The sequence below is a fragment of the Strongylocentrotus purpuratus genome, unplaced genomic scaffold (assembly GCF_000002235.5).
Source record: "Strongylocentrotus purpuratus isolate Spur 01 unplaced genomic scaffold, Spur_5.0 spur5_scaffold_1, whole genome shotgun sequence".
In the NCBI taxonomy this organism is placed as follows: Eukaryota; Metazoa; Echinodermata; class Echinoidea; order Camarodonta; family Strongylocentrotidae; genus Strongylocentrotus; species Strongylocentrotus purpuratus.
The window spans coordinates 44061035-44088987 of NW_022145594.1; the positions used below are offsets into that span (position 1 = coordinate 44061035).

General features: G+C 37.8%; 1 protein-coding gene across 1 annotated transcript; it reads right to left on the minus strand.

Moving 5' to 3' along the window:
- Window positions 1-5484: 5484 nt before the first annotated feature.
- LOC115921503 lies at window positions 5485-27935 on the minus strand. Its single transcript, XM_030978997.1, has 8 exons — window positions 27780-27935; window positions 23380-23703; window positions 21723-21967; window positions 21139-21244; window positions 17644-17736; window positions 15478-15561; window positions 6299-6469; window positions 5485-5880 (listed from the first exon to the last, which is right to left on the minus strand). The coding sequence occupies exons 1-8, from the start codon at window positions 27841-27843 to the stop codon at window positions 5711-5713; spliced, it is 1257 nt and encodes a 418-aa protein (XP_030834857.1). The 5' UTR covers window positions 27844-27935; the 3' UTR covers window positions 5485-5710.
- Between the last annotated feature and the right edge of the window lie 18 nt (window positions 27936-27953).

Sequence of the window (27953 nt, forward strand, 5' to 3'; positions counted from 1 at the left end):
TGAGAAGAGAGATTATGGTGTCTGTTTTTCACTATTGCAGCAGTGCAGTGGCAGATCCAGATTGGGGGGGGGGGCAGCCGCGGGACCCCCTCACTTGGCCCCAAAACATGTAAATTTAACCCTTTTTTAGATTTAAAAAAGAACGCCCCCCCCCCCGCCCCTGGAGAAAGGGGGGAGCTAGGGGGGTGGTGGGTGTTAACTCGGTGCTCAACATTTTTTCACGAATTGGGCCCCCCTTTCAGCCGGCCCCCTCCCTTTCTGCAGACTGGATCCGTCCCTGCAGCAGTGAATTCCACTACAGTCACATATAAGGTCCCAATAGTGTCAACAATTATTTGGATAAACTTGCATAAATTTGCATAAACTTCCATAATGTGAGTGCAACCAAGATGATCAATTACAGAACAGGGACAACCAACAGCTTGTTCGCTAGACTGGTTAGATTAGCCTTAGGGCTAGGTGATAACATGAATATGATATGGATGTCACTTAGCCTTAATTGGCACCCATATCGAGAGTGACACACCAAATTGCTATCCCTCCAGTATCAAATATTTACATTTTTTGTTAAATGTTTGTATTATTTTAAAGTGATTTGTATGAGAAGAAAGAAGAGTTTATATAACTAGTCCTACAGTATATAGTAATACTAACCATACAAGTATTAACAGCTACCACCAGTGGGTAAGATTATTTAAGTGTTGGTACTTCTAGTGGTTATTATGAACAAATTTGAATTTTTTTTTATATCAATTATCAGTCTTGATAGGAGTACGGGTATCAATTAAGTGGCTCGGTAACATTGCCTCAGATTCTGAAGAAAAAATCCTGGATTTAGCTCATGCTGCAATCATGATTACAAACATTTAGGTCAGTCAGGAATCCCATGACTTTACAAGCCGATTGCCTAGCTGTCTGATTATCAAGATATTTATGATTGAAAATCAAAATTTCATTTTTTGTTTTACCTAACAGTTTTTTTATTACATACATGTACACTACAGTCTTTTGGGGAAAATGAGTATGGTAAAATGGTCACTCAAACTAACAGATTTTTACTTCTTTGAGGCATTTCTATCGTGATCATTTTGAAGCGCAATTTTGTTTAGGGCTTAAATATTACACCATATCACAGGCACTGATAACACGTAGGGCCATACAGCTCAGATTGAATATTATTAAATGATGGCTATAGGCCAAGTGATATCAACAGGCGCGTACGCAGGGGGGGGGGGGGGGGGGGGTTTAAACCCCCCCCCCCCTTTGGAAATTTTTTGTGTGTAAACCCCCCTAAAAAAAACCTAAAACCCCCCCCCCCCCCCCCCCCTTTTTTTTTTTTTTTTTTTTTTTTTTTTTTTTTAATTATTATTAAAAAAAAAAAAAAAAATATTATTCCCATGGCCGACCTAAAAAAGGTGACCTTACCCCCCCCCCCCAACGGAGCAAAATGTCAAATTTCCAAATTTCGAGACCAAAAAAAAAAAAAAAAGTGTCCTCTTACCCCCCCCCCCCCCCCCCCCCCCCCCCCCCCGCTTATTCAGCGGTCGGCTTTTTTTTGGGACCAAAAAAAAAAAAAATGTGTCCTCTTACCCCCTCCCCCCCCCCCCCCCCCCCCGTTTATTCAGCGACTGGCTGAGTCGTTGAAATTTTCGGACCGATTTATAAATGTTAAAACCCCCCCCCCCTTGAAAAAATCCTGCGTACGCGCCTGGATATCAATGTTATTAGATCTACAACCTGCGTCTAGCGGCTACCATGAGCTGAGGATGCATGATGACACCGACAGTAGCCTATACGTGTGAAAAGTTGATGCACATGGGTCATATGGCGAGATTATTAAGAAATCTGATTTGAACGTCATATGCTACCTTACGTAAAGTCCACGCCTAAAATGCAATCATTAGAGTCACAGTTTTTGATATTTTATATCGTATTCCACCCAGGCCTGCAGGGCAAAACCACTCCAGCAAGGCTAGAGTCAATGCTTAGGCGTATTGTCCTCTAGCGCTGTTACATGTACATGCTGAGAGGCAGCAATAGCACACGATGAACACATTGCACACAATTGCACACAATGTATACAAAGTGGTTGATCAGCAAGTTTGACAGTAGACTCACGATTTGAATTTTCAATTTTTTCTTTCTAGTCTAGATCTATATGACTATAGACTAGATTCTAGATCTCTAAGTATAACTATAACATAGACCTAAGTTGAAAAAATTGTATGCTATTTAGGTGTCTTCAACTCCCGCCCCCCCCCCCCCCCCCCCCCCACTCCGAGAACGGATGGAGCCCATGTGTGTTACCAAAATGTCCTTTTCGTAACAAAAGAAAAAGGTCGACCCGTATTGACTTTACACACCGGACTTTTGCTGAAAGGGGGGGGGGGGGGGGGGGTGCTGAAAAAGGCTCATATAACAAAAGAAAAGGTCGACCCGTATTGACTTTACCCCCCCCCCCCCCCCCACGCAGGGGTCGGAATGACCGCATGCGTGTTACCAAAATGTCCGGTAAAGGGGTACTTTTCGTGCGACAAAGTCCAGCCCGAGAATTGTAGAAAAAGGGGTGTATTTGACTTTTCACCCGGCGATTTCTTAAAAAAGGGAGTGTTTTTTCTTTTTTTTTCTCTCATCTCTTTTGACTCCTGAGAAATTATTCTGAATTTAGGGGGGTACATTGAGCATTTTTCCTGATTTAGGGGGGTCTCCAAGGCAGGAAAAGCCTGTGAAAAGCCCGCGAAAGGGTGGTTCGAAAATGTTGGCAGTCCTCAGATAGGGGGTGCTTTCAAAATTACACTGAGTGGGGGGGGGGCGGGCATCAACTATCACTAAAGTACCGATTTTGAGTGAAATCAGTTGAGTTTTGTACAGTGTAGTTTGAAATGCTGAAAATCAATATGAACAGTTTTTAATACACAGCTGCACAGCCAGGATAGTAATGCAGCTATGTGTGGACAAAACCAGGGACATGGTTCGTGATGTCCACCAGCCTAGGTATCCTATTTCCATTTGAATGTGCAAGTTAGATTTATTTTAAAAAAAGAATAAAATACGGTGTTACTGCAGAACCTACCTTAATCAGACGGCTGGGCACATAATAGAGACCTTGATCTTGATGTCAGGATACTAATGTGGTCTAGTTGTTTCAGTCGGGCAACCGTGTTCGTGAACGAGAAGAAAGACAGCTGCACGATGCGATGGAGAGTTAGCTCGAGAGCGGGCTGCCGTCGCGTCCAGGGCATGCATCGCAGGCGGTCAGATTCGAGCTTCCAGCGTGGCCGTGGATGCGCCAGATTCAGAGCGAGTGCTAGTTTCTCGAAACTGCCATAAGTCTAAGTTCGTGGAGATTTGGTAGAAACACGTGTTAGATCTCTATCACACGTTTCAATACGATGTCTAAAAGTTCGGTGTCGGGGATCTGGGCAGCGTTTCATGAAACCGTCATAAGTACAAGTCCAACGACATCCCATTGAAATGTGTGTATTAAGTTTAACACACGTTTCAATGGGATGTCGGTGAACTTGTAGTTATGACGGTTTCATGAAACGCTGCCCAGATCCAGTGGATGCCTGGTACTGGGAGGCGCACCCCCCCCCCCCTTTTTTTTTCTCCCGAAAAAAATGTGTTCACATACATATTCTGTTTAACCATTTGGATAGGCCTCAGAATCTGCCTAAAGGCTAAGATTATCCGGGGACCGCATCCAGTTGAAGGCTTCATTCTCGCAATTTCGTTTATTTCAAGCTTCCTCCCCCCCCCCCCCCCCCTGTAAAGTCTTTGATCTGCCCCTGGATGTATGGCCGGGTAACCTGGCGCTACAGTAGTTTGTAGAAAACAATGTTGCTGGGCGCTGTCGCCTGGTTAATGAGTCTAACCACAAAAAGTAGGTCTTAAAATAGCGTTAATGACTACTGGACGCAGCTCCAACACATGTTGGATGTGATACAAAAACGGGTCGATACATATTGCATCTTTTTTCCAAAATTGGTCAATGACTTTAATGTCGCAGCTCGTATCGGGTGTTTTATGGCACTGTCACTTCCTTTTAAGGCACTGCCAGTGTCTTAAAAGGAAGTCACACGTAGCAGTCCATTATGTCGACGTTCAAAAGTTCTAAAAGTCCCTATTACTGCTAGACCAACTCACAACTCATTTTATGAGAGAGGTTTGACGCCTAAAATAAGATCCCTGAAATCATAAACGTACAACAAACGTTTATGCTGAAATGGACAGTGCGGCCCGTCTCGAACGCTCGGCGGTAAGCTATTTAAGGATTTTCCCTCATAGTTCCAATTTACTATGTGATCTGACCGTCACACCAGCCATGCAAGCGGCTCCTATGATTTTACTTCAGTGAACCATCACTTAAGCACAATACCATTTAAATACAGTGTAGGTGTATCAACACCATAACAAGGAGCCGCTTCTTCTTCTTCTCCTCCTCCTTCTTCTTTTCCCCTTGTTTTACCTCTCCTCCTTAAGTATAAGTTCACCAGTTCTTCTTTCTCTACTATTTCTTCTTCTTCTTCTCCTCCCTTCGTCTTTCTTCTTCTTCTTCTTTCTATTTTTTTTTCTTTTTCTCATCCTGTCTCACTACTTTTACTTCTTCTTCTTAAACTCCGTCTTTATCCCCTGCTTCATCTTCTCTTCTTCGTCTTCTCCTTTTTCCTTAGATTTTTTTCCCTTTTGCGACCATGCAGTGTCAAAATCAAACAAGACCTGAAGTTAGGTATATTAAAGTTTTCATAAAGCTTTAAACAACGAGCAATGTTATGGTTACCACGCAATCTACAAGCAATGCCACGTGGAGACAATTTTAAAATTCGCGGTTCCGCCTTTAGCTACATCGACCGCCTACTTTGAGCATTTATTTTGGTGCCGTGCAAACTCAGGTCCGGGTGGTTGTTGTAAAACCCCGTCTTAATTGGAAAAAAAAGTCGCGGTGACATCCGGACGTCGTCCGGACGACTATTTACCCACTGCCAATTAGACGTGTCAATCGGGATAACGTCTGGACGATATCGATGTAAATCTCACCCTAGACGAGCTAGGGTGATAGGAGGGTGACGTCCGGACGTCGTCCAGACGACTTTCTGATAAACGGCCTATTAAGACGCTCGCGGAATGTTACCCGGGTAAATTACGTCATCGCCGTGAAAAATATATACACACTATGAACATGACAGACAAAGAAAGCGGACAAAATATACAGTTCCTCAGGTAGACAAAGGAACATCCCTTCACTGCTATTATGTAAAATGGTGAATGTGCATGTGACACCTGTTCTACACATTTTTACATAATAGCAGTGAAGGGATGTTCCTTTGTCTACCTGAGGAACTGTATGTTTTGTCCGCTTTCTTTGTCTGTCATATTCATAGTGACAATACCCGTAATTTACATGTCATCTACACAGCGCGCGCCAGCTGATCGCGATGAACAGGTGGCGGTTGTTATGGTAACCTACCCGGGTGAGGTGCTCACCACGTGTTTTACGATCAGACCCCCCACTGTTTCTCATCCACATATCGCTCGGGTGAGATCGAAAAAGTTCTATTAAGACGGGGCTTTGGTTGGTCGTTGTTTGAGGACGTTATGCAGTAATGTTTATCCGCACGTTAGCTGCTTACTGTCCCTTGGTTATGTATTCACGATGCACGAACATTACTGCTTTGAAGTTCATAACTACGAAAGTCCCTAGCGAACAAAATTAGTACTCACGAATCTGGTCCATAATGCCGTTGATGCCGGAGACATCTAGATCCTTCAGTCCCCGGTTATCAACTACGGTGAGATGGTCGGTGAGGCAAAACGGCTTTGGGATGGTGGTTAGGCCCCCTATGGACTCAGATGTGGCCACTTCGACGTCGATGAATTCACCTTAAAGTGTACAAATCACACACATACACTAAAAGTAAATCGTTTCTTATATTGATAGGTCGTAACACTATCATTCAAAATATGAGTGACAAATGTTACTACTGTAGAAAGATTTTCCAATTTAAAGTGTACTAATCACCAAATATTAAGTTGTTTCGTTTATTAGTAGTTCCATGTCGTATTACTATTATTCAAAATATGAGCGTCAAATGTTTCTCCTGTATGGAGATTTTGCAAGTTGAAATAAACTCCCGATATGAGAGTCACATAGATTGATCAATACAGTTCTGAGGAGAAGAAAAAGAAGAAAAAAAAACCATTAAGAGTAATAAAATTGTTACAAATTATTTCATACAAGGAGGTGGAGAAAAATTGTTACAACTTTTTGGGCAACCGTGAGTGTAGGTCAAGTTCTTACCTGTGAGAGAAAAATTGAGGGATCGTACGAGAGAGGACTTCCCAGCATTCGTCACGCCGAACACACCCAATCGGGTTACCTCCGGCCAAATGCGGCCTTTCTTTTTTTCCAGCCTAGAAAAGGACCCCGGTTTGTAGTTTTTGATTTTCTCGGCTAAAACTTCGAATTTAGCTAGTGGGGCAAAAAGAAAGGAAGAACACTTTAAAACTTTTTTGATAAAATTTGAATGCATTTATGTGTCCGCTCAACTAAATTCTTGTCCAGATATGATGAACAACCGTGATATTTTGTGTTTTAAAATAAAGCTATGTGTTATAAGATATAGAATTGTAAAGTGTATTGCACTAATACGTCACCATAGCAAAATAAAACAGCTGCTATTTACCATCCCACGTCTAAACGGTGCTTTATTGGTAATTCCATGCCCAACTTAAGCATATTGTTCCGGTTGTCTCATTTTCGCTCGCTGGAACATTGCCAGCACAAACCACTGACCTCTACCTCCTGGACGGATCATCGCCCATTCCCATTCACTATACGTTACGTACTAAAAGGCTGTATTGTCTGACCGTTCATGAATATTCATGTTTTTGCTTACCTCTGCAAAATGTTTGCTTTGACCAAATGGACAAATGACGGTGGGGGGGGGGGGGTTGGATGAAATAGACATAATGAACCAAGCAGAAGTGATCTATGATAATTCATGCTTCTTATCCTTCGTGTGCTTGACCTATAATCTTAAAATCGCTTGGCAAACTGAGTCCAAAGTTCGACTTGTTTCACATGTATTATAGGCAATGACGAGCTTGCAACCTATTTTGATCAAATTACGGTGGGTGAACTTTCAAAAGTCAATAGGACATGAGGGTTCCAATGAAAGAGCTAGTGATAACGTACGTCGGGTGGATGTGCTTTTCGTTTAACTCTTTATGCGCCACTTAAAAAACCCCCCTGTGCCACATTCTTTTAGGGTCACACATTTCGAGGGAATCTTTATTGACTCTGCTGAATCAAGAGGCTATAACTCTTCACTGGATGATCATGATGAAAAATATTGTGCAGCAAAGTTGTAGACCGGAAAACGTGCTTTTCGATGAACCGTCATTTGTTATATTTTGAATTATCATTTTTATAATAATCATAATTATATAATGTTTAATTTTTCTTATTTACGGCAGTTTTTTATCCCTCTAGAATTTCTTATTTAGCAATGATAAGACATCTTCAAATCGAATCTATTAGAAAGGTGGACTTCTTACCTTTCTTTACATACCTTGCTCAAGTATTCTAACAATTCAGAAGGTTAGTATTTAGGTTGTTGAAGAAAAGAAGTTCAATAGGGAGAGACTTGAAAGTACCCCGCTCAGCCACCCTTGACAATGGGCTAATCTGCCCATTGAAATCCCTATTACCCCAGGTTATTGTCAATGTCCGGTTTAGCGGGGCATGAAAAGGGACGTCGTGGGGATGTTTTTCTTTGTTGTGCCATGATAAGTCAATAAGAAATAAGAGAATGTTATTGATTTTGCCCACTGGTATGAGCATGTAAAAATGGTATAGGCATAATATATTATATGTGATATACATGACATAATCAGCATCTTATTGAAATGTCTCATTATGAATGTTCACCGCATCTGTTCTCTCACCTTCTTTACCCCTCAATAAAATTGATTTCAAGTACATTTATCACAGCCATAGATATACAAAGAAAGAATGAATCAATCTTAAAATATAAACTATATTGCATTGTTTTCCATTTACTTTATTGTGAGAGAGCTTATTATCAGAAATGATTGACGAGTGGAGTATGCAATGAATAAAATATGGAGAACGGACGTGAGAGACATTATGAGAGAGAAATAGTGATATGAAATGAAAGGACTTTACTGTGAATAAAGATTATAAGAGAAAGAGATAAAGATGACGGCAAGACAGGATACATATTGATACGAAAATAACAATAATAATGAGATAGAGATGACGGAAAGAAAGAGAGTAAACACTGATAGCATAAGAATGAATAAAGATAATAAGAGAAAGATATAGAGATGACGGCAAGACATAGGGTACATATAGATAGGAAAATGATAATAATAATAAGATAGAGATGACGGAAAGAAAGAGAGTAAACACTGATAGCATAAGAATGAATAAAGATAATAAGAGAAAGATATAGAGATGACGGCAAGACATAGGGTACATATAGATAGGAAAATGATAATAATAAAAAGATAGAGATGACGGAAAGAAAGAGAGTAAACACTGATAGCACAAGAATGAATAAAGATAATAAGAGAAATATATAGAGATGACGGCAAGACATAGGATACATATTGATAGGAAAATAATAATAATAATAAGATAGAGATGACGGCAAGAAAGAGAGTAAACACTGATAGCATAAGAATGAATAAAGATAATAAGAGAAAGATATACAGATGACGGCAAGACATAGGGTACATATAGATAGGAAAATGATAATAATAATAAGATAGAGATGACGGCAAGAAAGAGAGTAAACACTGATAGCATAAGAATGAATAAAGATAATAAGAGAAAGATATAGAGATGACGGCAAGACATAGGGTACATAATTATAGATAGGAAAATGATAATAATAATAAGATAGAGATGACGGAAAGAAAGAGAGTAAACACTGATAGCATAAGAATGAATAAAGATAATAAGAGAAAGATATAGAGATGACGGCAAGACATAGGGTACATATAGATAGGAAAATGATAATAATAATGAGATAGAGATGACGGCAAGAAAGAGAGTATTACACTCATAGCATAATAATGAATAAAGATAATAAGAACTAGAAATTCAATTCGTCACGAAGACGAATAAGGTGGTCTGTCTAAGTCTTATGATAGATTTGAGAATGGGAGAAGTTATATAGACATGTAAACAATGATGATCATGATGAACATGATGATGATCATGATAGTAAAGGTGATGATGATCATGATAATGAAAATGTTATATGATGATAAAAACGATAATGTTAATGATGATGATGATAATGATCATGATCATGGTGATGTTGATGATCATCATCTTCAGACCATGATGATGATGATGATGATAATGATCATGATCATGGTGATGTTGATGATCATCATCTTCAGACCATGATGATGATGATGATGGTGACATTGATGATGATGATGATAATGATGATATTGATGATGATGATGATGACGATGATGAGTATGAGCATGATTCTGACATCTGATTGAAAAAATGAGGGAATATTTAGAAAGCATATAGTCTCAGCTACAACATACTAAGATTTGGTTGAAAACTGTTTGAATAACCACCGAGACACAGGTCAAAACACATTGTCAGGCAGATTCATGTTTTGAAAAAAGTGACCTCCCATAGACATAACAAGCAAATATGACAAATTATGCATTGTCGCCTTTAATGGAATATTTAACTATGATGACGTCATCGAAATGAAAAATGAATGGCATATTTTTGATAGAGAATTATCTCAGCTACAACATATCGAAATCTGGGAGAAAATCGATCACTGATAAGCGAGATAATCTCAATTAAACAAAGACAAAAATGACGTCATCAACAAAATACATTTTCTTTAGTTTAGATGCAAATATGAAGATTTTGTTTCACTTTGTACGAGTCAGGGTGGTATGAAATCATATCTCCAACTCATGCTCTTTCCAACCATGATATAAAAATTGGGGGTCGACGGACTATCTGAAGAGCTATTTCGATTCATAAAGTAGCATGTTTTTGATCAAATTTACATTATATTGCCCATAGCAGCACGCGCGGATTTTGAACTTTGACGCACGCTCACGGCCTTATGAAATATGAAGAGTGACTGAAATTAATGTAAATTGTCAATTACGTTAAGAGGAATCTAAATCATGTACATATTTTGAATTTGACCTTTTCCGCGCGCTGTGAGCGCGCGCACCGCGCGCGGGGACAAGTACGGACGGAAATTTTTGAAATGCTTAAAATGACCTGATTCGTACTCTCGTTTAATAGTTAAGTGATTTTGAGCATTTTTAAATTTTGACGCGCGCGTACGTGCGCGTCATGACCTTTATGTGACCTTTGATGACATGACTTGTTGACCCTTGACCTGAAGTATATGTGATATGAATATGAATGACCTTTGCTTAGGCATCATGAACATATGATGGATAACGTGATATAACAAAATGGCGCCTGGATGACGTCACGATGACCTGATGACCTTGAAAAGGTTACTGTCACGTCTCATGACAATGACCTATGACTGTGTCAAAATTGAAAGAAATTAACACAACCGATCTTGAGTTAAACGATGAACAAAAAACGGGGAGAAATAAAAATAAATAATAATAAATAAATAAATAAAGAAAGAAAATTCTGACGAAAACAATAGGTGATCTGTCGTTGACAGACCACCTAAAAAGATATACAGATGACGGCAAGACATAGGGTACATATAGATAGGAAAATGATAATAATAATAAGATAGAGATGACGGAAAGAAAGAGAGTAAACACTGATAGCATAAGAATGAATAAAGATAATAAAAGAAAGATATAAAGATGACGGCAAGACAGGATACATCTTTCTTTCATTAGTTTTATTCATTCTTATTCTATCACTGTCTACTCTCTTTCTTGCTGTCATCTCTAGCTCTTTCATTAATTTTTATTCATTCTTATTCTATCAGTCTACTCTCTTTCTTGCTGTCATCTCTATCTCTTTCTTTCATTATTTTTATTCATTCTTATTCTATCACTGTCTACTCTCTTTCTTGCTGTCATCTCTATCTCCTTCTTTCATTTTTTTTATTCATTCTTATTCTATCAGTCTACTCTCTTTCTTGCTGTCATCTCTAGCTCTTTCATTAATTTTTATTCATTCTTATTCTATCAGTCTACTCTCAGGGAACACTTTTATCACTAGAGTCTTCGTCACTGCTCGATTCGTCGGAATCAGAGTCCATGCTCCATGCTTCCATAGTAACAAGATCTCGAGCCTCCTCTACACTAAACACACGTTGACGTTTTCCAGCAGGTGCCATCGTAACATCAGTAAAAAAAATCCAAAGAAAACCGCTAAATACACGGTAATTTCGAATGTAACACTATGAAGAAAAACAGTTTACCGGAAAGTGTGCGATGTATACAATGTAAACAATAGTAAACGCAACGCGTGGCTACACACTGCGAGCGGTATTATGAATGTCTAATTGACTCGTATACATCTGTGCAAAAATGCGAAGTTGGCACGCCTACGTCCGTGCAAATCGGCGAACAAAGCAAACAAAGAGTTAAACAAAAAATGAATTTTCAATGATTTTTTTTTTATGGTAAAATTCTATAGGCTAACATCTTAGGCTGCTGACTCTGACGATAGGGGGCGTTGTGAAATGAGACTAAACGGAGCTATATGTTATATTTTGCCTCATAACAATCACATTTAACTATGATACATACAGGTGGAATACCCCCAAAGTTTGTAGGGGACAAACATGATCAGCTCCTATTAAAATCCTACGATGAAAATTATTATTTGCTTCAAGTTCGTAACTGGTTATAATAATTAGAGAATCACATTCAGACATGATCTCATTATAGGCTTTTAAATTATATCTTATAACGGAACGCTCTTTGTCCTTAATTGCAATGACGATCTTCGTCATTGCCTTGTTTTCGTTCACATTCTGCACCATTAATATTCTTCTTGTTTTCCTCGTCAGGAAATCGCATTTGTTTTGCACGTAGTGTTTTTTATTCCTAGTTAGGTGCTTTTCTCATGTCCATTTCCGTTCAAATTTCATAGACATAGTCTCTAGCATCTCATCAAGGTCACCTATTTTTTCGATTTTCGAAATCACTCATGCATAACCATCCAGGCGCTATTTTGTCCGTTTCTGGTCCATTTTTAGGCCTTTCTTTCTTCCTTCCTATCTTAACTATCCTAGATCCTACAAACTTCTAACAAATTCCTTTAGATAGTCTGAGAGATGTTTTTTCATCTGCGATGTATAATTTGACCTTTTGAAATGCTCAAAATCGTCTCAAAATCATTTTGCATACGTTTTAGGCCATTCTAAGCACTTTATAACAAATTGCGCACACGCGCATGCGCGCGCGTTTTCGCGCGTAAAACTATTACACAGCATAGAATCGCCATTTTTTTTTGCTTTCATGATATTTCAGATATTTTTACAAACAAATGGATACCATGTTTGTCTCTTTATGACTATTAATAACGGAATGACCGACCGTTTAACAAAAAATTCCGTGCGCGCGAGCTCTTGTAATACATAGCATATATGGGCAAAAACATGCCTATACAAAACCATTGTAGCTCTTTAGGATGCAAGGTGACCCCAATTTATTTTCATATTTCAATAGAGTATGATTCAGAGATGTTGTTTCATGTCTCATTTGACCCTCAATAAACTCAAGACGTCACCATAACGGCCTCCAAACTCATAATTTCAATTTGCATATTATGACGTCAGCATATTTTTTGAAAAATTGATGGTATCTCTGTAAATATTAATCAATTTTTTTCCAAATTTTAAATAGTTCTAGCGGAGACAATTTTCTACAAAAAAGTTTTCACGATTGTTCATTTTGACAAAAGCATCATGGCGAATTTTTGCGATTAAAGGAGGCATGTCAATTTTTCAAATTTTGCGTGTATTCTCTATGGGACATGAGTTTTTCTCAAAACTCGATTCTACATTCCCGTCTTTCGCGAGCAATATCTACGTCGTTTTAGCTTCGTGTTCGCTGAGCTTCGAGTATGTTGAAGCTGAGACAATAAGCTATCACAAATGTGCCTTTTAATTTTTAATTGAAACAGCCCACCTATACTTGTTCAAAACAAGTATTACAAATCTAGTTCTTCTTCTTTGTAGAAAATAGCATTCGTTTTGCACATAGTGTTTGTTATTCCTAGTTAGGTGCTTTCCTCATGTCCATTTCCATTCAAATTTCATAGGCATAGTCTCTAGCATATCATCAAGGTCACATACTTTTTTGATTTTCGAATTCACTCATGTTTAACCATCCAGGCGCCATTTTGTCCGTTTTTGGTCCATTTTTAGGCCTTTCTTTCTTCCTTCCTATCTTCACTATCCTAGATCCTACAAACTTCTAACAAATTCCTTTACATAGTCTGAGAGATGTTCTTTCATCTGCGATGTATAATTTGACCTTCAAAATGCAATCTTTGTACTTAAAATTCGAATCCAAAACCGACTCCGTCAAAAATCTTTAAAATTCTTGAAAAGTGATCTAAAACTGCCATAACTTTTTCATATAAATTCCGTTTTGTATTCAAGTCTTACAGTATCTTTATCTTATATTTGCACATAGCCATGCCAAATTTCACGCTCCAATACCTATGCACAAAATAAATAGCGCCCTCCAAAGTTCTGGGAATTGGCTTTCTTTCTGTGGCCGTATCTTCATTATGACTTCGCAGACCCGTACCCTTTTTTGGATTTAGATAACCGAAGATATCCCCTTTCAAGCCATATACGAAATTATATACCCTATCTTTGACCAAAATTGAGAAAATTGCTCTCCAAATTCGCCATTTTCAAGAAAATTGCGAATTAACTTCAACTTGCTCTAAAATTGCGATCATTAAACCTACAACAATGAAACTTGTCAGACACATGTATCAATATACGTGACAACTGTCTGCCAAGTTTGGTAAATTTCAATGACGTCAGCGCAAAGTTATCGCTAAAAATGATGAATTTACTATGCATTACGTTATATCGTGTTAAATGCGTGCAGTACATTGCGCGCAGATGACAATAGTGTCAAACTTACCGCAATGAAGTGCCCTCTCGGATGATACCAAGTATGATATATGTTCACACACAAAATTGTGAGTTAATCGCTTTTTAGACACCATATTATACTGTTTATAATTATGTTAGTATAGACGACCGTGCCAAATCGCCCGTCATTGCACGCATATCGTTGTGCCACGATTGCAGGTCTAGTATTCTTCTTCTTCTTACCAGGAAATCACATTCGTTTTGCACGTAGTGTTTGTTATTCCTAGTTAGGTGCTTTTCTCATGTCCATTTCCGTTTAAATTTCATAGGCATAGTCTCTAGCATCTCATCAAGATCACCTATTTTTTCGATTTTCACAATCACTCATGCATAACCATCCAGGCGCTATTTTGTCCGTTTCTGGTCCATTTTTAGGCCTTTCTTTCTTCCTTCCTATCTCCACTATCCTAGATCCTACAATCTTCTAATAAAGTCCTCTAGATAGTTTAAGAGATGTTCTTTCATCTGCGACAAATAACCTGCCCTTCAAAATGCCATCTTCGTACTCAAAATTCAAATCCGAAACCGACTCCATCAAATATCTCTCAAATTCTTGAAAAAATGACCCGTATAACTCTAAAACTGCCATAACTTTATCATATAAATTCCGTTTTGTTTTTAAATCTCACCGTATCCTTATCTTACGATTGCGCATAGTCATGCTTAATTTCACGCTCCAATGAATATGCAAAACATAAATAGCACCCTCTAAAGTTCTGGGACTTGGCTTTCTTTCTGTGGCCGTATCTCTATTGTGTCTTAGCAATCCCGTACCCTTTTTTTGCATTTAGATACTTGAACATATGCCCTTTCCAGCCATATACAAAATTATATACCCTTTTATTGACCAAGTTTGAGAAAATTGCCCTCCAAATTCGCCATTTTCAAGAAAATTGCGAAATAACTTCAACTCGCTCTAAAATTGCGATCATTATACCTACAACAATGAAACTTGTCAGACACATGTATCAATATACATGACAACTGTCCGCTAAGTTTGGTAAATTTCAATGACGTCAGCGCAAAGTTATCGCTAAAAATTATGAATTTACTATGCATTACGTAATAGCGTGTTAAATGCGTGCAGTACATTGCGCGCAGATGACAATAGTGTCAAACTGACCGCAATGAAGTGCCCTCTCGGATGATACCAAGTATGATATATGTTCACACACAAAATTGTGAGTTAATTCCATTTTAGACACCATATTATACTGTTGATAATTATGTTAGTATAGACGACCGTTAGTGCCAGATCGCCCGTCATTGCACGCATATCGTTGTGCCACGATTGCAGGTCTAGTTTCTTTTTTTATTGTCATATTCTTACATTGTAATGGTGACAGAGGCTCCATTTCAGGATCCTTCATTTCCGCCTCCCGCTTCGCCTCCTTCTTCTCCTGCTCCTTCTTTCCTGTATGACGTCATAAATGAAAGATCATGTTGTAAATCATAACTGTGTATTTTAGCTTTGAACGCATTTGTCGTACCTTATTTAAGTACATGTACATATCTTCTGTTTAAAATGTTATGAACTAAAATATCAAGTATGTAATGCTTCTTTTTTTCTCATCCTCCTCTTCCTTCTCTCCTCCTTCTTCCCCCCTTTCTTCTTCCTCTTCCTCTCCTTCTATTTTTTCTCCTTTTTTCTCCTCCTTTTGATCAAATTCATTTGTAGGTCGAAGTACTAAGCAAGGGTGTCGATTTGTATCCGTGGTTAGGGGGATGATAGGTGCCAAAATATTTTCGGCAATGGATCAAAGCAATCAAGAGGTAGAAGCGTGTGGCAAGTTGCACCCCTCCCAAGCGCGTAGCCAGGATTTCATTTTAGGGGGCGGTAGTGAGCACGCAAAGCGCGGTCCCTAGGGGGTTGCGTGCAGGGAGGGTGAGTTCCCCCCCCCCCACAAAGCGCGGAAGCTTTGACGTTTCACTAAATTATTAGAGAAAGAAGACGATTCGTTGGACCGTTCTCGACTCTTAATCCTTGTTTGAATCAAGTTCCCCTTCCTTCGCGCGTAGCGCGGAAGCTCTGACGTTTCATTAGATTATTAAAGACAGAAGACGATTCGATGTACCATTCTCGACTCTTAATCCTTAATGTTTGAATCAAGTTCCCCTTCCCCTTTTGACGTTTCATTAGATTATTAAAGAAAGAAGACGATTCGATGTACCATTCTCGACTCTTAATCCTTGTCTGAATTCATTTTCGCCCATTCCTGCGCAAAGCGCGGAAGCTTTCACATTAGAGAAAGAAGACGATTTGTTGTATAGTGTCCTTCATGAACTCAGTTTCCCCCCTACCGCGCGAAGCGCGGAAGCTTTAACGTTTCAATAAATTATTACTCTTAATCCTAGTCTTTATTCATTTTCGCCCATTCCGCGCTTAGCGCGGAAGCTTTCACGTTTCATTAAATTATTCGTAAAAGAAGACAGTTCGTTGTATCGTGTACTTTGACGTTTCATTTGATTATTACGCTTAATCCACGTCTGAATTCAGTTTCCCCACTGAAAATAATTTGTGTTGCAAATAAGTTGTGACATAATAATCTTTCTCCAAAAATGAAAAATCTTTTAGGAAATATCAGGAAATAAAATGAGTAAAAAAAACAAAAATAAAGATACAATGACGTGAATTTTAAAAAGGGTGAACTGAAACAACATAACTAGAGAACTATTTTATAAAGTCATACTAATGTCCGAAAATCTTTCTCCTTGTCTCCGATCTCATCACGAAATCGTCACAGAGGTCATCTATGTTTACACTGTCCAGGATTGTCTGATGTGCATTGCAGATTGCTATTTTTGCGCTTCGCGCTTAACATTTAGCTCGTTGCTTTTTTGACGCTGCGTCTTTGCATTTGGCGCACTGCATTTCTAAGATGCTGTTGATTGAACAAATTGAATAAATCATCAATTCCTGATGAAGCCGTATGAGCGAGAATTCAATTTATTCTTGTCTCATATACGGTTGTCTTATTTACTTCGTATATATGTATGTATTATGAAAATGAGATAGCAAACTGTGCATATTGATGGTCATCTTGCGAGTAATAACCATCAACTACTCTCATCGGGCTCTCATCCTTAATTTTTCTCTTCATTTTTTGTTTGTTTTGATGGTGAATTATTGGGGGGATGATTGTACAGGCCATCCCCCCACCTGAAATATTGGGGGGGGGGATATATCCCCCCAACCCCCCCCCCCCCCCCCCCCCCCGGGATCGACACCCATGGTACTAAGCATCACCTGGACAAAATATATAAATTGTATGGAAAAGATTTTGTTCGGAATTCAACGATGCATGCATGTTTAACTTGAGAGAATGAGTGAACCCCTTTCTAACCCTCCTAATTATGTCATAATAGCTTACATCTAGACTGCGTGTGACTCAAATGGAAGTCAAATTTCTATATTGCGTGGACAAATAATATTTAAGTCTGCATCATTAAATCTTTAATAATTCGTGTAATTCGTGGTAATAAAATCTGAACTTACTTCTCCAAAGAAAAAAGCCGATGCCGATGCCGATAACGGCTATGACGATGAGAACAAATATGGCAATCCCAGCTTTCCCTCCACTTGAAAGACCTTCCTCAGCAGGTAAAATAAGAATACATTGAGAAGATAACATTTATAAATCTGAATAATAGCACTAATGCTGAAAATAATAATAACAGTATATAATAGTATAGTATTAATGACTGCTTTGAGAGAAATAGTTGTTTTTATACGCTCTCGGGAAGGTTACAATTGGGCTATTCCCCTCGGCATACGCTCAAGGGAAGGTTAGAATTGTGCTATTCCTCGAGGCGTGCCGAGGGGAATAGCCCAATTGTAACCTTCCCGAGAGCGTATAAAAACAACTATTTCTCGAATATTAAAGCAGTCATTAATACTTTTATATGCCGAAAAAAAAAAAAAAACTTTTGTCGAAGTTGGGATTCGAACTCTTGCGTAGAAAAGGTGATGCAACTGCAGTCAGCGCCTCAAACCGCTCGGCCAGCGCGCACTGTCACCATGTACAGTAGTTTTCTTAAATATATACATTTAAATGAATTGAAAACGGCTTCGCGTGGTCGATGCTTCGCCGCTGCTCCATTAAACGGGCCCTTCTTTTACTTTTGCAATGCATATTGGCACGAACTTAGATCAAGATCTATCGGCAGATGTTGTTTTTTTTGTTTTTTTAAGTTTATTTTCGTCTTCATGTCAACAATGCAAGATAAAATTGTCGGTAAGATCGATCGAGATTCAATTGTATTGAAATTACCGACCAATTCTTCGCACACGTACGGTATCCTCGATCGCTCAGACCATTTTTTAACATGTAAACCTATGGGGTAACCATGGAGACTGACCTATTTTCCCAATAACCATGGTTATTGGGATTTTTAACTGTTTTTTAACCATGGTTACCGAGAATTTTCGGGAACAGTTAAAGTTTATGAATGCAATTTCGACCAATCAGATTGCTGGATTACTTAAGTGAGGTATATAATAATAAATAATACAAACGTAAATTACAATAATGATGATGATATTCATTATAATGATAATAATAATTATAGTAATGATGATGATAATAAAAATAATAATAAGAAGAAGAAGAAGAAGAAAAAGAAGAAGAAGAAGCGTAATAGGAAGTAAAGAAGAAAAACAAAACAGAAGAAGAGAAGAAGAAAACGGATATTAAATATAGAGGAGGAAGAAAAATTACGATATTACTAATAATTATTTCGTAATAGCACCTTACCAGTTATAACGTAACCGACCAAAAGGATTCTAGTATTATTGACCCAGTCGATGGATTATAATACGATTCTGCAGATTAACGATCACCCCCCCCCCCCCCCCCATTTCATTGGGAGTAAGCATTCCAGCCAATCGTTTTTTGTATGTTCGTTCAGACGGTAAATTGTTCCTCGATAACTATTTTATTGAAAGACCGAATACACTGAAAATGGATCAGCTTTTGAACTCCAATAATGTACAAACACGTTTAAACTTAGTACAATTCTGTCGAAAAATAACGTCTCGTTTTCATTAATTTAAGTATCTGCACATAACATGTTATGAGTTCAATATTATCTTTATGTTTCTCCTTTTTGTCTTATATCAAGTTATAAAAATTAATATTAGGAATATTTTCAGTAATTCATCAATTCAAATAAAAATTTACTAGTGCAAGTAACTGTTTTGTTAAATTGCTTCCATTAATTTTGTCATTAATTATCGTTGTAATTATCTTTCTCATTTTTTGATTTTATTTATTATTGTTATCATTATTATTATTATTATTATTATTATTGAGGAAAAGGGTAAGCTAAGCTATTTGCAAAGGAAAGGAGTCATTACTTTGATATTCAAAGGTGGTTGAGGTGGAATTAGGAAATTGGCGGCCCATTACATTACTGAAATTCTCTGTACGGCCATGCATTATGGTTCAAGGCATCGCCACACAGAGGAATTTGTCCTGTTGGGGACCGGGGTAAAAAGCAATGAATTATTGATAATTTATTGCATTTTCTTTTTTTTTGTATTTGTGGGGGGGGGCTGCCCCCTACCCTATTTCCCGCTGCGTACAGTAATGATTCAGTGGCAAAACAATGGCCTCATATCTGTGAGACCCCAGGATCAAAACCGTGTACATGTGCTATATAAGTGCCCTTTTGTGAGCCTGCATTAATCCTCATTACTGTCAGTTATGACTTAAGGACGTAGGTCCCCTAGTTCCTAAGCATAGTAGCACATGCATGCTTTAGCAGTTACGCAAAACAAAAACTCGCAAACTATTATTCAATAAAATCTGAGAATGTATACTATTATCTACATCTATTAAGAATAAATAATTTTCACAATCATTCCATAAATTGGTGTTAAAAAAAAATAATCCACCTTTATGACCAACAGTGTATATGTGAAATTTAGATCCACAGCTATTGTAACTAATGATATAACATTGGTTGAGGGTGAGATTTCAGTAAGACATATGACAGTTAAAATAATGTATCATTACAACTGTAGTTGATTAAAACAAAAATCGAAGAATCTAAGCTTAATACTTTAGGAATCGAATGTATACAACTATACATGCATGGTCAAATGTTTGGATGTTAAAGTTAAAAGGTATAAAAGACGGTTTACTGATCAATTTCAATTTAAAATTATTGTGCCATGTTTCAGTAATACTAAATAATTTGTTTAAATGGAAAGTAAATGCCACTGAGCAATGTTATTATTGTAATCAGCCAGGTGATTGTATGCAATGTTCTTTTCTTGTAACGAAGTCATGAAAAGAAGTTAATAAACATGTCATCTATTGTTTTGTATTGAATTTAATTCAAAAAAGGAAAATGATGTTGATATTATTTGAATTATGCACCTTTCACTATTCACCAAAGCTTTGTTGGAAAAGAATTTAAAAAGAAAAGAACAAAAACAGAGACTTCTTCATATTTCGTTTTACCTATTGAATTATCGTTTACAGATAATAACAAAATATTAAAAAATCATGTACATGTATATCCCTCCAGAAATGGAGGCAAATGCTAAAAATGCGAAGATGTATATATTATTATGAGGAAATAAAGAAGACCAGAAATGGTTATTTTACCCCTCCCCCCCCCCTTCCCCCAACAATTTTTTTTATTTTATTTATAGTAATAATTATTAATTTTATTTCTTATTATCATCATCATAAATTTTCTTATTATCGTCGATAGTGATATTTGTATTGATTACCATTAATTCGATTTGAATTGTATACTGTATACAGTGTTAAATTGACAAATTCGAACTGAGTGAAAACTTCTCCAATATCCCCATGAGGGTGACATGAGAATAAATTGTCATCGTCATTGTCATTGTTATAAGATACATAACTATGAAGCATATTCGCTTGACGTCATCATTAACACGCAACAACAAGAAAAACGCCGCGGTTTACCGCTTCATTATTATGTGAAAGACGCTTCAGATTAATTGACATACCTGATGGATATTTAACAGTCACCACCAATGCTGACGTCCCCTTGACACTCTCACCAGTGGCTTTGCAAACAAAGGAATCTCCATTCTCAATCTCTGTTCTGGATACCTACATGATGGTAACACCATTAAAACAAATGTAAAACAAAAGTGTGATCAATTGACATTTCGTCATAACACGAGCACTTTGAATACGGTAATTTTTTAAAGATTACCTTAAGTGCACTACATAAGTAGAAGTATTAGTAGTAGTAGTAGTAGTAGTAGTAGTAGTATCATAATTATAGTAGTAGGAGCAGTACTAGAAGAAGTGGTAGTAGTAGTATATTAGTAGTATAGTAGTAGTAGCAGCAGTAGTAGTAGTAGTAGTAGTAGTAGTAGTAGTAGTAGTAGTAGTAGTAGTAGTAGAAGTAGTAGTAGTAGTAGTAGTTGTAGTAGTTGTAGTAGTGGTACTAGTTGTAGTAGTGGTGGTGGTAGTGGTAGTAGTAGTAGTAGAAGTAGTAGTAGTAGTAGTAGTAGCATCAGCAGTAGTATATTATTGTCATCATCTTCAAAATGATTACAAACCATTATAATATTTCACTCACCCTGAGTTCGCTGGTAGCGTTAAAAAGTCCATCCTCATCAGGACCTGTGACTAGTCTATTTATTGTCCTCTCATCATTATATTGATTAGTCCAGGAGAGAGAAACGACCGGTTTGACCTGCTCCACCCTGCACATCAAAACGAAGTTTTCAGTGTCGGCCCTCACTTCATAAACGCACTTCCCAGGCTTGGCACGCTCGGTCACCATGCAGCCGCGCACGACTGGGTACAGTTTTTTCGCGAGGGCTGGTCATAGATATACAATTTCAAGAAGAACAAATTATCATCCAGGGCCATTGTTTCATAAAAACTATTTGTGGATAGCAATTCTCAAAATTCTACAACAAATCTGCTAATTTAGCCCACCAAATACATGGATTCCATTAGCTTATCTTCGCTTTATGCCAAAAAACATCGAGAGGGAAAGAGGGAGAAGGAGAGAGAGAGAAAAAAAAAAGAGAAAGAGAGAGAGGGAGAGATACATAAACAAAAGAGAGAGAGAGAGAGATAACAATGGACAGATGCAGAGTGAGAGAGAGGCACAAAGAAAAGAGATATAAAGACAAGGAGAGAGAGAAAGAGAGAGAGAGAGAGAGAGAGAGAAGGGGGGAAGAAGAGGGAGAGGGGGTAGAGAAAGAAAGATAAAGGGAGAGAAAGGGCCGAACGAGACTTCGGTAGTTTCAGGGAATGCGGTGTTGAATAGATTTTCCCTAATCCTCTAAGTTTAATAAAGTGATGTAAAGCCAAAATAAAAACAAACTTAAATTTTATTCCAAAAAAAAATAATTATGTTTTCAATGATGATTTTGACAAAGGTGGGAATTCCCAAAGTATAATATGTCCCCCCCCCCCCTCCAGGGCCGTAGCCAGAGTTAGATGGTTTTTTTTGGGGGGGGCACATATACATGTAATTGATCGACGTCCTGGGGAGGGGTCTAAAAAGTTCAACCGATCTTGACATTTTTTTTTTTTTTTTTTTTTTTTTTTTGGGGGGGGGGGCACTTGCCTCCCGTGCCCCCCCCCCCCCTTCACGTAGCTACGGGCCTGCCCCCCCCCCCCAACCCACCTGTCAGGATATTGTCGGACAAATTGCGCTGCTGTCGGGAAAATTGAGAAAATGGGGAGGGGATATGGGAAACAGATTTATCTGGCAGGACACCGAGATAAACTTAACCAATGTTTTCCTTCATGGCATTCGTAGGTCGAATAAAGGCACAAACAACAATAGATTTTCAAAAGATTCATTGCATTGTGTATCACTTTGAAGAACTTGAAGTAAAAAGAAGTTAACCTCATCATAACTTATTCGCCAATTGCTTGAATTTCAGGAAATTGCACCATTAGTGTCATTTTCAAAAAATTGCATTTTCGAATATGAAGGAATGTAGTTGAAAGTTGAAGAATAATATCCGGCAAATAAAAACTGAATTTTATTTATCCCCCGCCCCTTTCCTCCTGCTTCTCTCTCTCTCTCTCTCTCTCTCTCTCTCTCTCTCTATCTCTCTCTCCCTTTGTCTCTCGAACCCTCTTTATAGTGTTTTCTCTTTCTCTCTCTTTCTCTCTCCATCTCGATCTCTACCGCTCCCCTCCCCCAGGGCATGATAGGGACAGCAAAGCATTAAAAAATATCTTATTGATATTGCATATGTTTAACTTACCTATAACCGTCAGAGCTGTATAGTTCTTTCCTGTAGGAGCATTAGGCACAGAGACCTCACAAGAATACGTCGTCTCATCCTCAATCTGAACATCTGATATCACCAGGGAATGATCCGTGGTAATATCGTACCTCGGGTCAACAGGCTGGTACACGTCCTGATCCTTTACTTTACTCACCACGAGCGTCGCCTGGTCGTCGGGGGCACCTGTCCGGTTGTGTTTGTGCCAGTAGACGGCCTCTGGTACCCCACTGAACCGGCACGGAAGGGTAATATTGCCACCCCTGTAAGCTGTAGCATTGGGGTTCGTGATTACTTCGAGGTCTGAGAATAATATGTTAATAACAAAGATTGTTTTGTTAATGGAGTTCATTGTACAAGAGAAGTTTTAGTATTATTTATAAAAGCATGATTAGACCTACAAACGGTCAAAAAGACGTTCATCAAACAAACGCACCTTTGATTGGATTTTGATTTGTTTATTTTATTTCTATATGTTTCAACATAATAACAAAAATTATGTATAAACTAGGTACATACATGTATATATGATTAACGAAAGTGAAAATACATTCATGTATATAATCATATCATAATAAAAATCAAATTAATAATTGTACCTATACAAAAACATAGTTGACAAATCATTTCAAAATTGAAAAATGCAGACGACCGCCATTTTAAAGGTACTTTGTTCCATTGCAGATCAAAAAATCAAAAAGGTTAGATTCCAACGGCATTAAAGAGTTAATACTAATTTAAAACTAACCTCAAGACGAAAAGGCTTGAAAATGGCTTTAGTTTTTGAATCGACTTAAGGGGTTGCAATCACCTAAGTAATAGTCTGATTTACAGACCATTTTACCGAATGGTCGTACGTTTTGTGCTGCACAAAGATTCAATCAGTTTAATTTTGGCCATTACAAAAAGATGGTTATTGATGTAGACAAATGCTCATGTACCTTTACAGCTCATGTTATGTATGTTATTACCAAAGAAAAAAGTTGTCAGTCAGTCACTCAATAGTGTCTGACAGTAAAGTTTAGAAGGTAAACGGGTTTCCTTGGATAATTGCAATACTAGGACACTGCTACTGTTCAAATTTTACAGATAGGACACACATGACATAATAATTCCTGCAAAGTTCTACAGAATATGATGCTGGCTGCAAAAGGGACATATTATAGAGAGAGAGAGAGAGTTCCGATTGGACCGATTACATGTCCTCTAAGTAATTACGAAAGGAGGAGTTGCGATTGGTAAATAAAAAGACGGGGTCTAAGGTCCCCCCCCCCCCCGCCCTTTCTGCCTATCTGTCTGCTCCCCTCCTCTACTTCCTTTCTATTTCTACTTCCCCTCTCTCTCTCTCTCTCTCTCTCTCTCGCTCTCTCGCTCTTTCTCACCTCTCTTTCTCTGTCTGTCTGTCTCTGTCTCTCTCCCTCTCCTTTTCTGTCTGCCTGTCTGTTTGTATCCCTCTCTCCCCTCTCCTTCTCTGTCTGTCTGTCTCCCCCTCTCATGTGTCTGTCTGTCTATCTCCCCCCTCTCCTTTTTTATCTGTCTGTCTGTCTTTCTCTCTCTCTCTCTCTTTCTACCCTAGCTTCCCATTCTCTCTCTCCCTCTCTCTCTCACCTCTCTCTCTCTCTCTCCCTCTCTCTATCTCTCTCTCTCTATCCTCTCTCTCTCTCTCTCTCTCTCTAGCACGTCATTATCCCTAACAATGAAAATGACATGAATGTTTGAAATATGAGATCACGAAGTCTACGGGAATCTCAAATTGCTAGTTTAGTCAGTGCATTGTGATGTCGTCGGGGATAACTTTCCCGTGTGTCATGTACATAATATCATTAATTTCAGTTTTTCTCCTAAGTGCCTTCTTCGTTGGGGCACTTCTCAATATATACTATGGAAAGCATATTATTATCGGTCCTCTAAAGATAAAATATCCACTGAGTCATAGATTTGTGCATTTTTGAAGAAGTCAATTATGTTTTGGACCAAATGGGAAAGTTGTCCGCCATTACATCACAGCGACATTACCGATTAGCCTATTTGATGATCCCACACGTATAGTAATTACAACTGTCAAAAGTTTATAACTTTCTCATTTTTGACTGGTTTCATTCAGATTTTCTCTGAAGTTTCTGCCTTCCTGTATATAGAATAGTTCACTACCAAAGACCTATCGTGTAATATTTTACGCAACGCGTCGTACCCCGCATAACTTGTATTAATACAAAGAGTAGTTTCTATATGATTAGGGGTATCTATAGGTCTTTTTATCGTTACGTCTAAAACTTTAGTAAGACACGTGGTCTATCCAATCTGGGCTACAAACTTCAGTACATCACTGTACGGAAACTATGATCCTTCCGATCGAGTACCGTTAGTTCCTAAGTTCATTCTGCCTTCTCAATGGAAACGAAAAATGACTAAATAAACAATATCAGAAATACTGTGTATGTGTTCATGACACTTCACACTATGTTACACTCGGCAAGTCTCGTCCACGCTGCTTTTCAATAAAAATGTGCATGATCTATTTTGTATTCCAGCCTTTGAATAAATTGGGCCTCTGTCATTCTTTTATTCCTCCAGAAACTACATAAAGGATTCTTTAGACAAATAGACTTCAATAGTTTAATCAGTGATGACTCATACTCCATGATTGTACCCAGGCGCGTACACGGGGAGGGGGGGGGGGGGGTTAACCCCCCCCCCCTTTGGTAATTTTGTTTTTGTTTTAATTTTGTATTAAAAAGTGTCCTCTTACCCCTCCCCCCCCCCCCCCGCTTATTCAGTGGCTGGCTGAGTCGTTGCGAAATTTTCGGCCCGATTTAAAAATGTTAAAACCCCCCCCCCCCCTTGAAAAAATCCTGCGTACGCACCTGATTGTACCCAACAACTACGATTCAATGTACAAAGTAATTAAAAAGTATGAAAGTGTATGATAGTGAACATACGAACAAATAAAGATTACCATGAAAACGTTTTTGTTTAATCTGTACTTTAACGACATAATATTATCTCCATAGGCCGTAATGCAAATGTAGATAAAGAATTCTTTTAAATTTTACTTCAATTTTGTCAGATAATTTTCTTGTTAGTTTTTATATCTTTCCCAAAAATGAAATTTTACCTCCATAGGAATGAATTACAATCGACGAATTCTTATGAAAATCACTATATTTTAATATCTAATCACATTAGTTATAGTATTGAATGTAGGCCTATCCACGCAGGGTCATGTGAGGCTCAATTTGATAAATAACAAACCTGCCCTATATTAAACAAAAAATGAATAAAAATGTTCATAACTGAAATAGATCAAATTACCCGTCCTAGCCCTGGTTCATCTATCATGCTATATTTGTTTTGTTATTATTCATTCGTTCTATAAAGAGTGACCAGCAGCTCACGCTGAGACGGACACTGTATAATGCATTAACATATTTACAAAATCATTTTGAAATTACTATTTTTTTTAATGAGTTTTATTTGCAATTCACATTGTCACAAAAGATAATCTCAAAATAAATACATATTTATCTTTAATGATACAGTGACTTGATTGAATGAAATAAAACATCTCATAAAATAACATTCAGTAATATTTAAATTCCAAAGTCATTTTAAATTATATAAATAACAGACTGTCAATAATATTTGAGGACAAAATGATGAACATGATGAAAATTAACGGTTACTAACCTATTTTTTAAATTAAAATGTCCAGTACTTTGCGCTTTGATATCTTGGTCAAACAAGCATTTTATTGTCTTTTTTTGTTTATTTATCATTTTAAATGTACGTTCTTTTCCCTCATTTTTGAAAAGCGGGAAGGGCCGAAAAATATAATTGCAGTCTCTTCGTAAATAGGATGGCAGGAAAATCGTTTAGTGTGCAGTGGGCTTTACATGAAGAGATCTCTTGTAATAATGGAATTCCCCCAAATGACGCATCATGGAAACGCGGCAGCCATCTTGACAAAATAACTTTTTAAAAATAAGTTTTAAAGAAAATCTACTTACTGCTGAGCCTCCCCTTCTTAAGAGAATTCGAGAAACTCTTTGAATTTTAGGTGGCCTATTAATTAGTATTATAATAAGGCCAGCATTAATTCCGACAACGATACCTGCATGCAATACCAACTAGGCCTGTGTTAATTATGTAATGGACAATTATGTAATATGTTATCATTATTATGTTATATACGCATATCACGAGGCAGGCCTGGTAGGCCTATAAGTCATGTGGGATTTTCGGACTAAGAAAAAGATACATTAATCATATTAATTCCTACAACAATACATGCATGCAATACCAACTTCGTTATGTTATACGCATGATAAATGTGATCATTTCCTCAAAGAGCTATGCCACTACTTTCTATTGATACTTACTTGAATCTACTCCAGAGAATAAAACAGCCAATAATGCGACCAGAGCATGATTGTAGAACTTCATTGTGAAGCGAGTATTCCTACGGACTGATCCAATATCCACAATGTAACGCAATTATATCTCCCTTTTCTACCATAACATGGATGTGTGATTAATGTGCATGTGACTCTATA

What these genes read in the sequence shown, in the direction of transcription:
- LOC115921503 (XM_030978997.1), bottom strand. Translation starts at nt 27,843, where the DNA reads ATGAAGTTCTACAATCATGCTCTGGTCGCATTATTGGCTGTTTTATTC. An exon ending in ATTCTCTGGAGTAGATTCAA is followed by an intron (nt 23,704 to 27,779) that starts GTAAGTATCAAT and finishes TATTATTCTCAG; the next exon opens with ACCTCGAAGTAATCACGAAC. An exon ending in ACGCTACCAGCGAACTCAGG is followed by an intron (nt 21,245 to 21,722) that starts GTGAGTGAAATA and finishes ACCATCATGTAG; the next exon opens with GTATCCAGAACAGAGATTGA.